The sequence below is a fragment of the Lactuca saligna genome, chromosome 7, assembly GCF_052625555.1.
Source record: "Lactuca saligna cultivar CGN05327 chromosome 7, ASM5262555v1, whole genome shotgun sequence".
Classification (NCBI taxonomy): domain Eukaryota; kingdom Viridiplantae; phylum Streptophyta; class Magnoliopsida; order Asterales; family Asteraceae; genus Lactuca; species Lactuca saligna.
In genome coordinates this window covers 121,748,656-121,763,075 of record NC_136423.1, presented here as the reverse complement: position 1 = coordinate 121,763,075, position 14,420 = coordinate 121,748,656, and the positions used below count along the sequence as shown (strand labels likewise).

The 14,420-nt window shown below is 39.2% G+C and overlaps 1 protein-coding gene across 1 annotated transcript; it reads right to left on the bottom strand.

Moving 5' to 3' along the window:
• Positions 1-10,574: 10,574 nt before the first annotated feature.
• Positions 10,575-13,746, bottom strand: LOC145006502 (glycosyltransferase BC10-like). Its single transcript, XM_078965591.1, has 2 exons — positions 12,688-13,746; positions 10,575-11,411 (listed from the first exon to the last, which is right to left on the bottom strand). Exons 1-2 carry the CDS (start codon positions 13,261-13,263, stop codon positions 10,770-10,772), a joined length of 1,218 nt encoding a protein of 405 aa, XP_078821717.1. The 5' UTR covers positions 13,264-13,746; the 3' UTR covers positions 10,575-10,769.
• Between the last annotated feature and the right edge of the window lie 674 nt (positions 13,747-14,420).

Below are 14,420 nucleotides of genomic sequence, written 5' to 3'. Positions count from 1 at the left end.
TTGGGCTCTCAACGTAGTTCAGGCAGTCGTCCACTTGAATATCCTCTAAAGGCACAACTATGGAATCATCTACTAAACACTTCTACAGTTGGGAGACATGAAAAGTATTGTGGATATGACTAAGCTCAACTGGAACCCTCATGCAAGCTTTAAGGAGTTATTATGGCCTTTAAGCCCTAAAATGCCATGCATGGAAGAAAAGGCAGAGACTTTACATGAGCAAATGATATCTAAGGCCTGGATCTATGTTAGTACGCCTTAGTTTGGAATACTATGGCTTTTGGACAAGAATCTATGTCTTAAGGAGTTAGGGTTTGAGCTTAACCCTTGTAAGAAAGGTATTAATGGGTAAAGTTGGAAACTTTACCCCTCTAGTAGTGTTTCCATAGTGTATAAGGAGTTTGGAGTGTAGATCTAAAGTGTAGAGGGCTTAATCTGTTAAGATGGACCAAACTGGCTGAGGGACTCGGCGAGTCCAGGGAGGGACTCGACAAGTCTAAGAGAGTTGTCCTGTTTCTGTTCATGATAGAACTTGACAAGTCTGAGCATTTACTCGATGATTTGGATTGAGATTTTAGGATCCTGATTTATGGAACTCGGTGAGTTGAGTCAACTCAGAGCGTTGACTTTGACTTTGACCTAGTTTGACTTTTGAGGGCATTTTGGGACTAAGTGTCATTTTCATACAGATAGCTCAGGGAGCCAAAGGAATAGTAGTTCGGAGAATTTCAAATTAGCAGCCAGAGAAGTATTAGTAGGGCGTCAGCTTGTGAAGTGAGTTTTCTCCAGTAGGAACGGGTCGAAGGCACCAATGTAGGCCCATTTATGTATGTTAGTGTATACCGGATTCAGATCCGATGCCGGGTGTAACATCCCAAAAATACGAGCCAAAAATTTCATTTTTAAAATCATGTAATTAGTAAAACGTTAGTAATAAAACATACACCGATCATATCATTCATAAAATTGTGCGTGTCTGGAAATCAGTTTATAAAAAAAAACATAACAACGTCAGAGTACAATCCCCAGGAATATCTCATAGTGCGGAATGCAAAGCGTGTGTGTGATGGGCCGCTACCACGCCAGCTCTTTCCCCTTCGAAGAAGAGGTACCTGAAACCAAAACTGAAAACTGTAAGCACAAAGCTTAGTGAGTTCCCCCAACATACCACATACCAAACAATTACATAACATACATATATTGTCAGCCATATCTGGTGCCCGACCTGCCCCTTCGGTCCTCTCGACCGGATACTGTCTAGGATATCTGGGAGCTAGCCTCCCTTTCGGTCCTCTCGACCGGATACTGACTAGCATATCTGGGTGTTGGTCTCCCCTTCGGTCCTCTCGACCGGATACAGGGGACTATTTCATCCCCCTACTACTATCACATAACACATACATCTCATAATCTATCTAGCATGACTGGGTATGACCGCCCCTTCGGCCCTATAGACCGGTATACTGGGGACTATCTCCCCTTACTATCACTAGCACATATCATCATATCATACCAACACATTAGCATATCACAGGTAGTAGCAATCCTAGATGAATATCACAGAGACAAACATCTATCATACAATCCTACTGGTGGGCCGACATTGTGGCCGTAGACCCACCGCTACTGGAAGGTAACTCACCTCATAGCTGCTGATCTGTGTGGGAACGGTCTGTCTGTTGCTGCTGCTCCGGAAATCCTTCGGCTGCAATTCCCACCAAACACTTAGTCAAATACTGCTAACCGACCTCAAGGTAAACTAGCCATTTACCCTTAACCAAACCATGAGTGTAGTCTCGCACCACTGGAAGCTCCTCCAGGAATACATCAGTGTAGTCTCGCACCACTGGAACCTCGCCCACCGTCGCCTTACCCGTCTCCTGGGCATCCAAAACATACGCGACATATCACGCGCAACCTTGCTGAAGGTAGCGCCTAGCTCTCGCTGCTGAATATAATGTAGGTCCACACTGCGGCCCCTCACTGTGGATCACCAACTCTCCCCCACTTGGGGTCCTGATCCGCACTAACTGCTATGTGCAATCTATCACCACCCCATTAGGGCTCAACCAATCCATGCCTATAATCACCTTGTTCCCCCGCAAAGGGATAGGAACCAAATCCACCAAATAGTGCTCCTCAAATAACCTTAGGACACAATCCCTGAATACTGGTGATGCACGCACCGATCGATCATCGGCAATCTCTACCTCTAAAGGGAAATCCAACATGCCCGAAGACTCAGTAAACCTCTTGCTAAGCGCAAGGGAAACAAATGATCGGGTGCACCCGAGTCAAACAACACCGGAACAGGAATATCGTTCACATGGAATGATCCTAAAGCATATACATAGAGCACATATCAATATTATAACATCACAAAAATAAAGTAGAGGGAAAGAATCATACCCGTCACCACATCAGGTGCGGCACGTGCCTCCTCTGTCGTCAGCGGGAATGCCCGGCTCCTCACCACTGGAGCCTCTGCCTTGCCCTGCCGGCCATCTGTAATCCGCATGGTAGCTGGAGTCGGCGCCTTAACCGGCGCTGATGCTATCAACTGGGGGCAATTGGCCTTCTTGTGGCCCCTCTGGTTGCAGTGAAAACACAGCAACTCCAATGTTTGAATCACATGTGTGGGGCAATACAATACCTGCTGAAGTTCCCTAACTTGCCACACTTTTAGCAGCCTGACGATCCCAACTTGCACGCTCCCTCGTGCATCTTGCCGCATTTCCTGCAGCAACCCCACCCCTGTTGGCCTTTCGGCCCCGCATCTGATCCCTTGGGCTTCTTCCCCGAAGCCCCCATAACATGCCCCTCCTCCGCCTTCCTCTTCCGAATGTGCTCCAGATCTATCTCCCTCTCCCTTGCCCTGGCAATCATAGAGTCCAGGGTAGGGCAAGCTGTAAAATTGACATGCTCCCGAATATCAGCTCATAGCATGTCATGATAGCGGGCCCTCCTCATATCCTCATCACCCGCGTACTGGGGCACCAGCAACGCCCTCTCCCGGAACTTGGCGGTGATCTCCGCCACAGTCTCCGTTGTCTCATATCTAGGAACTCCCTGGCCAACTGCTGAAGCTTGACAGCCAGCGCAAACTCTACCCTGAACCTGGTCACGAAGTCCGACCAGGTCATAGCCTCGATAGTCGAGGCTCCCAACGAGTCACCAACGGACTCCCACCAATCCCTAGATCGATCCCTCAAACATCTTGCTGCATATCTCCTATCTGGGTGCTGGTCTCCCCTTCGGTCCTCTCTACCAGATGCTGGGGACTATTTCATCCCCCTACTACTACCACACAACACATACATCTCATAATCTATCTAGCATGATTGGGCATGACCGCCCCTTCGGCCCTATCAACCGGTATACTGGGGACTATCTCCCCCTACTGTCACTAGCACATATCATCATATCATACCAGCACATTAGCATATCATAGGTAGTAGCAATCCTAGATGAATATCACAGAGACAAACATCTATCATACAATCCTACTGGTGGGCCGGCATTGTGGCCGTAGAACCACCGTTACTGGAAGGTAACTTACCTCGTAGCTGCTGATCTGTGTGGGAACGGTCTGTCTGCTGCTGCTGCTCCGGAAATCCTTCGGCTGCAATTCCCACCAAACACTTAGTCAAATACTGCTAACCGACCTCAGGGTAAACTGACCTTTTACCCTTAACCAAACCATGAGTCAAAGTCAAAGTCAACTTCCAGTTTATCCGATTCGCCGAGTTGGCTTGTCAACTCACCGAGTCCCTATCCCTTTGTCTGACCACTATCCCGTCTCTAGTCATCGAGTTTGGGATTGACTCGATGAGTTTTCCTTCTAAGCTGATAACCAAACGTCCTTCATTCTACTCACCGAGTTGTATGAACAACTCGTCGAGTTCTCCTTCATCTAAAGAACACTCTATGCTAAGACTCGCCGAGTTGTATGAACAACTCGCCGAGTCCGTTCTTGAGGCAAGAAGAATGCCTTGAACTCGCCGAGTCATGGCATTGACTCGCCGAGTTACTACATGAGTGAGTCTGGTTTCCAACCCACTGAGTCACACCCTGTGACTCACTACTCCAACCCGCAAACACGAAAAATGGGAAAACTTGGGGTCTCGCAACTCGACTCGCCGAGTCAGATGAACAACTCGCCGAGTCTGCCACATGCAAATACTATACACGCGATTCTGCTTGAATCCAGCCCATGCCATTCATAGATCTGGGTTTCTAGGGCTTGGTTTACACGTAAAGTTTCCAACTTTACGTGTAAATAAACACCCATGAGGGTTTTAGGGCTCAAAATGCACCAAAAGAGTAGATCTAGGGCTTTCATGCACTATGGCTCCATAAAGGCAGTAGACCCAAGCTCCTGGAGCTCAATCACGCCTAGATCTAGAGGCTAAACAACTTATTATCAACTCTAATACACAAACAAGCTTGGGAAAGGCTCAAGAAGGACTTTGATGGAGCTACAAGGGATAATGAGCATGAAAACAGAGGGAAACTGAGTTATACCTCAAGGAAATCACTGAAATAACACCAAGATGTTTGGCCTCCTTCTTCTCTTCTTGATCTACTCTCCTTTTCTCTCAAAATCTTCAAGAAAACATACCAAAGCACTTCAATCTCACAAGGAACAAGGGTTGGACGATATAGGGAGCTCTGAGGGTGAAGGGGCGAGCTTGGGGCGGATCAGAGGGCCTAAATAGGGTGCAAGCTCTTGAAATTTAGGGTTTCATCAAACAGTGGGGACTCGTTGAGTCAAGAATATGGACTCGCCGAGTCGCCAACTTAAACGTGTTCCAGATCCCGACTCTACTCGGCGAGTCAGGCCTACAACTCGCCGAGTCCAAGGCTAAAATGAAAAACACTAAGATAAGTTTTACGTACCAGGAACCAGGTGCTACATCGGGGTTATCAAGATGTACTTTATATGTTCTAGATTTCGGTCTGATATCGGGCTAGGCCCGAGGAAGGTTTATATGTATGTTACCGAACTATGGTTCGATGTCGGGTGGTACCCGAGGAAGGAATGCATGCTTTGTTATACTTGTTGTCTTTGTGATACTTGTATGTGCCTGGTAGGGAGATGAGTGTGGGCGAGAGCTCGTATCTCATCACTAGTTGAGTATGGGCGGGGTTCCATATCTCATCAGTAGCAAAGTAGGGGCGGGGCCCAAGATAGGCGAGACCTTGAGACTAGTAGTTATAGTGATGTGTTTGCTTGTTATGTACTATCTTGATTATGATTATATGTTTGCATGTGTATAGAAGGGATGTCGGATTCGTCCGATGTAGCGGGCTAGGCCTAATGTTTGCAGTATGTGTTTATCTGTATGGTATGTGGTAGTTTGGGGAGACTCACTAAGCTTCGTGCTTACAGTTTTCTGTTTTGGTTTTAGGTACTTCCAGTTGCAAAAAGAAGAGCTCGGGATGACAGCATTGCACACACCAAGATATTTTAGCTTGGGATGTTTACTATGATATTTTGATATAGTGATTGATATGATGTTTTGAAATATTTTCACTTATGTTTTCATGAGATGATTTGGATTATTATGGTTTATTTATGATTTAAACATGGTTTTTTTGGACCATATTTTGGGGATGTTTCATGCACCCTAAAGCCGGTCAAATAAATCATCAATCCTCGGAAATCGATAACGGTTCTTCACTATTACCTTATTCAACTCCCGATAATCTATACACATTCGGTGTGACCCATCCTTCTTCTTCACAAACAGAATCGGGGCTCCCCATGGCGAACTGTTCGGCCTGGTAAATCCCTTATCTAACAGCTCCTGCAGCTATGTAGACAACTTCTGCATCTTGGGAGGAGCCAACCGATATGGTGCCTTGGCTATCGTAGACACACCAGGATCCAGGTCAATCCTGAACTCTACCTGCCTCTCCAGAGGCACCCCAGGAAAATCCTCTGGGAACACGCCCGGGTGCTCCCGTATGATTAGTACATCATCCACGGTCGCCTTACCCTTATCTTGGGTATCCATGATATAGGCGACATAACCTGCACAACACTGTTGTAGGTAGCATCTTGCCCTCGTTGTTGAGTACAAAGTCGGTCTACACTGCGACCTTTCGCCCTGAATCACCAATCCTCCCCCACTTGGTGTCTGAACTTGCACTAGCTGTTGCTCTCAGTCGATCACTGCCCGATTGGGGCTCAACCACTCCATACCCATGATAACCTTATTCCCTTACAAGGGAATAGGGACTAAATCCATAGAATACTGCTCGTTGTTCATCCCCGGTGAACCCTCGCGACCCGAACGGTCCTATCATTTACAATGTCTACATCAAGGGGAAAGTCCAACACCCCGAGAGCTCCTACAAATCACTTGCTAAGCATGAGAGATACAAAAGATCGGGTAGCCCCCGAATCGAATAATACTAGAGCAGATATATTGTTCAGTAAGAACGATCCTATAACGAAACACATAAACATAAAGGACAAATCAATGTAGATAAAGAGATAAGGAGAAGATACATACCCGTCACAACATCGGGGTAGCACGTGCCTCCTCTGCTGTCAGTTGGAAGGCCCTTCTCTTCTCCACAGGCGCCTTCGTCCGGCCCTGACGGCCATCAGTAAGCCTCAATGTAGTAGGAGTGGGTGCCACCGTCTATCCTGCTACTGCTAAACTCGGGTACCGGGACCTCTTGTGGCCCCTTTAATTGCACTAGAAGCAAATAAGATAAGATACTATGGTGGTGGTCGTAGCAGTACAATTCCTACTAACATGACTAGTTCGGTCGCCCTTAAAGCAGCCCGAACTACCCGCCCTGCACGTCCCCTCGTGCATATTGCCACACTTGCCACAGCGGCCGAGACCCTACTGGCTCCTCGATCTGTGATCCGATACCTTGGGCTTTTTGCTCAAATTCCCTGTCTGAACCCTATCTGGTTTCCTCTTCCTCTTCATCTCCAAATCCAGCTCCCTCTCCCGAGCCCTCTTTATCATATCCTCCAGCATCTTGCAACTGGATCGGCTAACAAACTATCGAATATCGCTCCTCAACATCTCATGGTACCGGGTCTTCTTCATCTCCTCATCCGCCACATACTGCGGAACAAGAAGGGCCCTCTCCCTGAACATGGCGGTGATTTCGGCCACCATCTCAGTAGTCTGCTGGAGGTCCCGGGACTCCTGTATCAGCTGTTTCACCTTAATCACTGGTGCAAACTCTGCCCTGAACCTGGTTGAAAACCCTATTTACTCACCAGGTTTCCCAACCTGATCCACTCAGTTTATATGAATCATCGGTATCGATACGAAGGCACATTACATTGGGAGATTAAAGGAGATGTAAATCACTAGTGTAAATGAATGTATGGTCTGTTTATGCTTATGTTTCTGTATTGATGATGATATCCCAAAGTTTTTATATAAACAAAATACATTTATTCGGAAATGCTTTGATAATATATTTAATATGTTTGAGTAAATTACACGAATCGTCACTCGTGCAGGTAAGAAAATGCACGTTCGGTCCCTATTTTCAAAAATTAACTCGGACCGTCCCTCGATACTTTCAAAATTACACGCTTCATCCATGAAACACAATTTTGTTGAGAACTTAGTTCGTTCCACATTTGAAATGACTATAATACCCTTATGTTTTTATTTTCAATTAGTTTGATTTATATTATGATTTTCAATTAGAAAAAATAAAACCCCCTAACCTTCACTTTCCCCAACCTATCCACCATTTTTTAACTGTTAACGTAAGCCCACACACACATTCATAAGAAGGAAACAGGAGATCATCAACTTGTCGATGACCGGGCATCATCATCGTCTCTACCCTCCGGTGGTGGTGGTTTTGACTGGGTTTTCAGGGGGAACTCTAGAAGTACCCTAACTCCCCTTCTCGTTTCTCCACCTTCATTTGAGAAGGCGATCGGTCTGGTCATCATCATCACCATCGCCTCCAAGCCACCACCATCCTCCCTGCAATCCACTGACTTCATTTGTGGGTTTTAGGCGAGGGTTAGGTTTTCCAAGCCACCATCGTCCAATCCACCGCCGCAAGCCACTAACTACTCCATCACATGTGAACACTACCATTACCACTAAACTCCACCATCACCATGTTTGAACCTGTCACAGATGGCCACTCCTTCTAGTGAATCTCTCACCCATTGTCGTCTCAAGCCCACTCTTTCACACCCTCACTCATAGTTCTACTCAATTTATTCACAATCATCAGTCGATTTATGCAAGTGGGTTTTCATATTTTACGGGATAGGTTTTTCAGTTTGAAGTAATTTGATTTTAAGGTTTGGGGTTTTAGATTTCTGGTCGATTTTGAGATTTCTTGTTTTTTAGGTTTCAACTATTGGCTTTCAGATTTGATTTGGTTGTTAGAAGTAGGCTGGTGGCAGGAGGTGGCTGGTGGCCAAACATGATATTGTTGACCAACATTTTCCGGTGACCTAGTTGAAGGGAGGGTTTAGGGCCACTTCTTTTTTAAAAGGAAATAATAATATTTTTATAACAAAAAATTAAGAAATAATTAAGAAGTAACAAATAAATAGAAAATAAAACAAAAAAGAAATAAATAAATAAGGGCAAAATGGTCTTTTTTATGTTTGGAAGGATGAAGCGTATAAATTTTAAACTAACGAGGGACAATCCGAGTTAATTTTTCAAAATAGGGATTGAACTTGCATTTTGACACCTGCACGAGGGACGATTCGTGTAATTTTAAAAGGAATATATTGATTTTCAAATAAATATAAATAAAAATTTTAAAATGATTGTGGTTTAAGGAAACATATTTTATTGCAAAATAAATGTGTTTATTTTCCCTTTCCACCGATACATCCAATTGTTTTGTGGCAAAATAAATGTGTTTATCATTCTCAATCTTTTTTTATCAATTAAACCCTCATATCTCTCTCTCTCTCTCTCTCTATATATATATATATATATATATATATATATATATATATATATATATATATATATATATATATATAATATAAAATAATATTTAAAAAAATAATACAACAAACTAACAAACTAAAAGGGAAAAATGTAAAAATATAATACCTTGAATCAGTAAAATGGATCAAAGTAAAAGGGAAATAAATAAAAATACAAGACATACAATTTAAATTGGTAACATAGATTTAAATGTCTACAATAGTCATTTCATCTCAAACTGGGTCATCACACAATAATGTACCCCTTCTAATACTCTACCCTATAAAATATATTATTTAGTTATATGTTGTGAGTAATAATAATACCATTTCTTATACCTACTACTAATAACTATAGTTTGAAATACTCATCACTATATTATTCTTATTTATTTATTATTAAAATAAAAAAAATAATCAATTAAAATATGGAAAGAGATCGAAAAAAATTGGAAGCGAAACAAATTGATTGGATGTGGTGGTCTATATTGCCCTCTACAATTGACTACAAATGCTTCACTACTAACCTTGTTCACATTTATATAAATATTTTATTAAAAAATGAGAATATATATAAATAGTTATCATTCGGAAATACATAATTAATTAGGTAATAAATCAAAATGTTAGTTCACATCAAATCAGTTTAATACCAAAAAAAAAAAAAAAAAAAAAAAAAAAAAAAAAAAAAAAAAACCGAGAAAAAGAGAAATATAGATGAGCAATATCCTTTCTTTCATGCATGTTTCTTTCGGTTTAAACCTAAAAGTAGAGTTGGTCCTGAGGAATTAAATATTCTTAAAAGCTTAAGACAAACCAGAAAAAACAATCCTTACCGTTATTATAAGTTTTTATTTTTAAATAAAAATATATAATAAAAACAATTGGACCCTATGCAGCTGTCCACGGCCCCACCTCAACGCCCCATGCCGAAAAGGAGGTGTAGAATTTTCTTTTAGAACTTCTTGCTTAATGTGCTTGTCTTTTACTTCCAAGTGCATCCAATGCATCATTATAATCTGTTTGTAGTAATAACGCTCACATCTTGACTTGCCATAATGAGAAACGGGTATCTCAATCTAGCAGTAGATCATAATTCATAGATGCCATTGTCGAATATCGCCTTAACAAGTTAAACTGAAAAGTAACCTTATAGATGTAGAAGAAGTTGATTTTAAACCATTGTAGATCTAAGTCAAAAAATCGATTGATATAAACCTTTGCACGTTCAAAACAATCCAAAGGAACTTCACCATGTTTCAACAGCACATCACATCTACATCACATCTCTAGTACTAAGATAACTATTTTCAATTTATAAAATTAGTTTATTTAAATTTCAGTTTATTGCAGCAGTCTGCACATGTTAAAAAACAAACATATTTCTTATTAAAAGTTGCAGCCGTTTGTTCCACCTCTTCTGCTACATAGGATTGCAGAGGTGATCTGCAGACTTTAAGAATTTTCGCTTCGAAAAAACAAATAACACCTAAATAACCAATAGCTTAAAGCACAAAAACATATAAAACAAGGAGTGAGCAAACAAACACACAATTCAGTTCGGTTCACTTTAACAACATTTAAAACAACAAATAATTTGGTTGAAAAACATCCATGACTAAAACATGATCATATAAAATTTATAAACCCATTACAACAACTATTTAGCACGTTTACCATAAATGTTGGATTCAAAACAATACACCAAAAATTTTGTACATTTTAACTTTAAACCAGTCACTACCCAATAAAACAATAAAAAACCACAACAATATTTTCTCAAAAAACAATCTTCCCAAACCAATCTTCTTCAATATTCAAGAACTACCGACGATATCTCAAGCAACGGCTCCAAAGCACTTGGATCAAACTTCCTAGCAAATAAATAACACACATCCGTTGTCCCCTTATTATACACACAATTCTTCCCACTCTTCCTCAAACTTTCCAAAACACCCTTGGTAATATTTCCGCCCTCAAAGATCACGGGATGCGGGCCCCCCACCGACCAATCAACATACGTCACCGTTCTATCCGAATTAAGCTCCCCATAAAACATATGCACAAAAGTCGGCATATAATGTTCATCGGGGTAACAATCATCCGTACAATACTTTTTAAATAAATCATAATATTTTGAATCCGATATTATTTTAATCGCAAGTGCCCGATGCATTTCAAACCATTGTGACCCTTTTCGCCAGTCGCGGATCCGGATCTCGGGTTTCATATAGGTGTTGTAACGGCCCCGCCCGTATCGTGACGGGTCATCGTAGGAATCGAGGTAGCTATAGATGGATTTTGTTAGGTATTTGTAGATTTTTTGGAAGTTGTAAATTGGAATGCAACTTTCGGATAAGAGAATGAATCTTTCGTTTGAGAAGTCGAGCAGTGCGTTGGATAAAAGCCGGCGTTCCGCGTCGACTAAAGATACGGTTCCCCATTCGACCACCTAGAAATGGAAAAAAGAATAAACGGTTAGATGTCTGTTATTGTTGTGTCAGTATTAGTGTCACGTCAGCTTTTGCAATTATCCTGGACTGATAGTACAATGCAGAGAATCTTTCGAAAGTGGTCCCCGTCGACACGTTATCGACTAATTTATAACTTTTTAAGATATATGTTGGTTAAATATTCAATAAAATATTAACATGAATATGATGATTGATATATTTATTAATAGGTGATTAATAAAATATAAAATAATTTAATAATAATTTAATTTAATTTAATTTATTAAATATTAAGATAGTTTAGATTTTACAAAGCATGATGTAATTTTTACTAGTGTTTTTGTTTCAATTCCTTTTATTAGGTCATAGTAGGTCCTGCTTACCTATTTAGCTTTCTCAGGATTCCTATACCTATATTTTATTTAATGTATTTTAAAGTAATACTATTATATCTCTATTAATTTGTTTTATAATATAGAAAGTTAGTTAAATAAATATTAATAAATTATAAAATCACATATTTTTAATATATAAATATATTTGTTTAATAATAAATTAATGTAACAAATAAATATAATAATAAAATAATCACTGATAATTATTTTTAGTTAATAATTAAATGGTTTAAATATATTTATATTTCATTAGATAAATAATTTGGAAGGCTTCTTGCAAGCTGATGTAGATCTCTAACAGGTTATTTAAGCAACAATGTTCCACTTTTTTTCCAAATTAATGAAACCATGTTTTGGTCCTAGAATGAAATGTTGTTACATTTTTCTTTTAAAAACCACTTTGTTGCATAAACTGAAAAAAAAAATGTTGTTGCATAAACAAGCAATGAAACAATTAACCCAAAATTAGAAAAGGAAATATGCTTTAAATAAAACATAACATTTAGGTAAAGTGTATCCAAGATAACCATAAGAGAGAATTTTGTTTGGAAAATTCCAATGCCTAATGATCTCAATTTTGTCTACGAATTTCTATTCTTTATCGATTTTGAGAAGCAAATCGAAAGGGGATAAATGCAAAAGATACCAATGTATTTCCATCTATTTGTTGATTATAGAATCATGCCTTCATTTCTTTCTATAACATCAATGTACTTCCGATTTTTTTGTTATTAAGGCATTGTCCTTTGAAAATTCTATCCAGTTATAACATTTTACTTACTATTTTTGTTTTTTGTTTTTTCATATCCCAACATTATGACAATATAACTGATTACTTATCACTACACATCATAACAAGATTGAAGCAACAAAGTTATACCTGACTAGGAATCTGCCGATTGTAGAACACCGAAGAATTTGAAACACCAAGATCAAACTCAGGACTTGTATGAACATAAATCGAATACTTTCTCACATCTTGACCCTTAAAAAACCTCTCCCACAATGGAATAAATGGAAGAGGTCCTCTTGTCAAGAACATAAAAGCTAGCTTAGGCATTCTATCGAACGGATAGTGTGCTTTGTCAGGCACCAATGAAGCTCTCCAAAAAAGCTCCTCATCTGTCATATTATGGTTCAAATTCTTTTGCGATAGAAAGCTTTTCATACTCAAACACTCGTCTTTCACACAATTAGTCACAATATCAGTAGAAGTTGTACACTTCTGATCGTAAGTAGTTTGTGTGATGCTAGAAGTAGAAGGAGAATTAGGGGGTATAGATTCACGACCCCGATTAAGATTATAGGGCTGTGAAGTGAAATATCTATCGACATGTGAACTTGAAGCTAAACCGATCACAATCCCAATCACAAAAACTATAAGAAAGCATAAAGGTTTCGTTACCCCCGCTGATAAATCTTTAGATAGTTCATCTCTTTCGGTTCTTGCCCTCATCTTATTCTTCAATTTTCCAATAAATCAAATACCTTGTTGTTCATTCAAGAACTACGGAAACAAATCGAATGTATGTACTAAAGGAAGTTACTTGAGTAGAAGCTCACAAGGTTCGCAAATCGCACTTGAATTTCCATTTTTGCTCATCCAATCTGTATCTATCTGAAGGAACCCAACATCGAATCATAACTCAGTAGCAGATTAGCAACCAAAACTTCTCACTGTTGATTTTGAGGGACTGAAAAAACTAGGGTTTCAGGGTGACAAGGATAACATAATGAAAATCAAACGAAAGGGAGGAGTTGTTGTGATTGAAGAAGAAAGAACAAAGAAGTAAATGAATCTAATGAGATGTTGATGTGGATTTTGTTGTTGGCGTCGGAGTAAACTAAGATGATGGTGAAAGGGAGGAGTTGAGTTGTGTGTGTGTCTTGGAGCGATGGTTGAGGCGGCAATGTGTTAGAGACAAAGTGCAATAAGAAACGGCATTTTTGAGGTTACATGTCCACTGCCACATCAATTCTACTTTTCAAATATTTTTAATTTTATTTTTTTAAAAAAATGTATTTTTTGACTACTAAGCATATCGGCATATCATTATGCCAAAAACTTTTAATTAAATTATAATATTTAGATCCATCTTATTAAAAATTAGAAAAGACTACTTGATCGGTCGGAACATAACTTTTAGGTGAAAAGGTATTTTGAAATTCATATAAATTGTTTTTGAGTACTATGAAATATTGAAAATATTTCCGATTGCCAACAATTAAAATAAGATTATAAAAGACTCACGTAATATGACACCTGTTATACATGTTATATCAGAAATAACAGATCTCATTTCAATTTTACATTTTAATTCAAGTTTTAAAGTTTATTATAAATTTAAATTTTGTTAAGCTCCAAACCTTTCTAGTTTAAAATTTTACATTAAATTTTTTTATATATAAATTTGTTTTTACAGTGTTTTTACAACTTTTTAAAAATCTTTTTAAGTCTTTTTATAAATACTTTTTTGACAACTTTTTCATTAAAAAGTTTTAAACTTGTTTATAATATATATATATATATATATATATATATATATATATATATATATATATATATATATATATATATATATATATATATATATATATATATATTCGTACAAA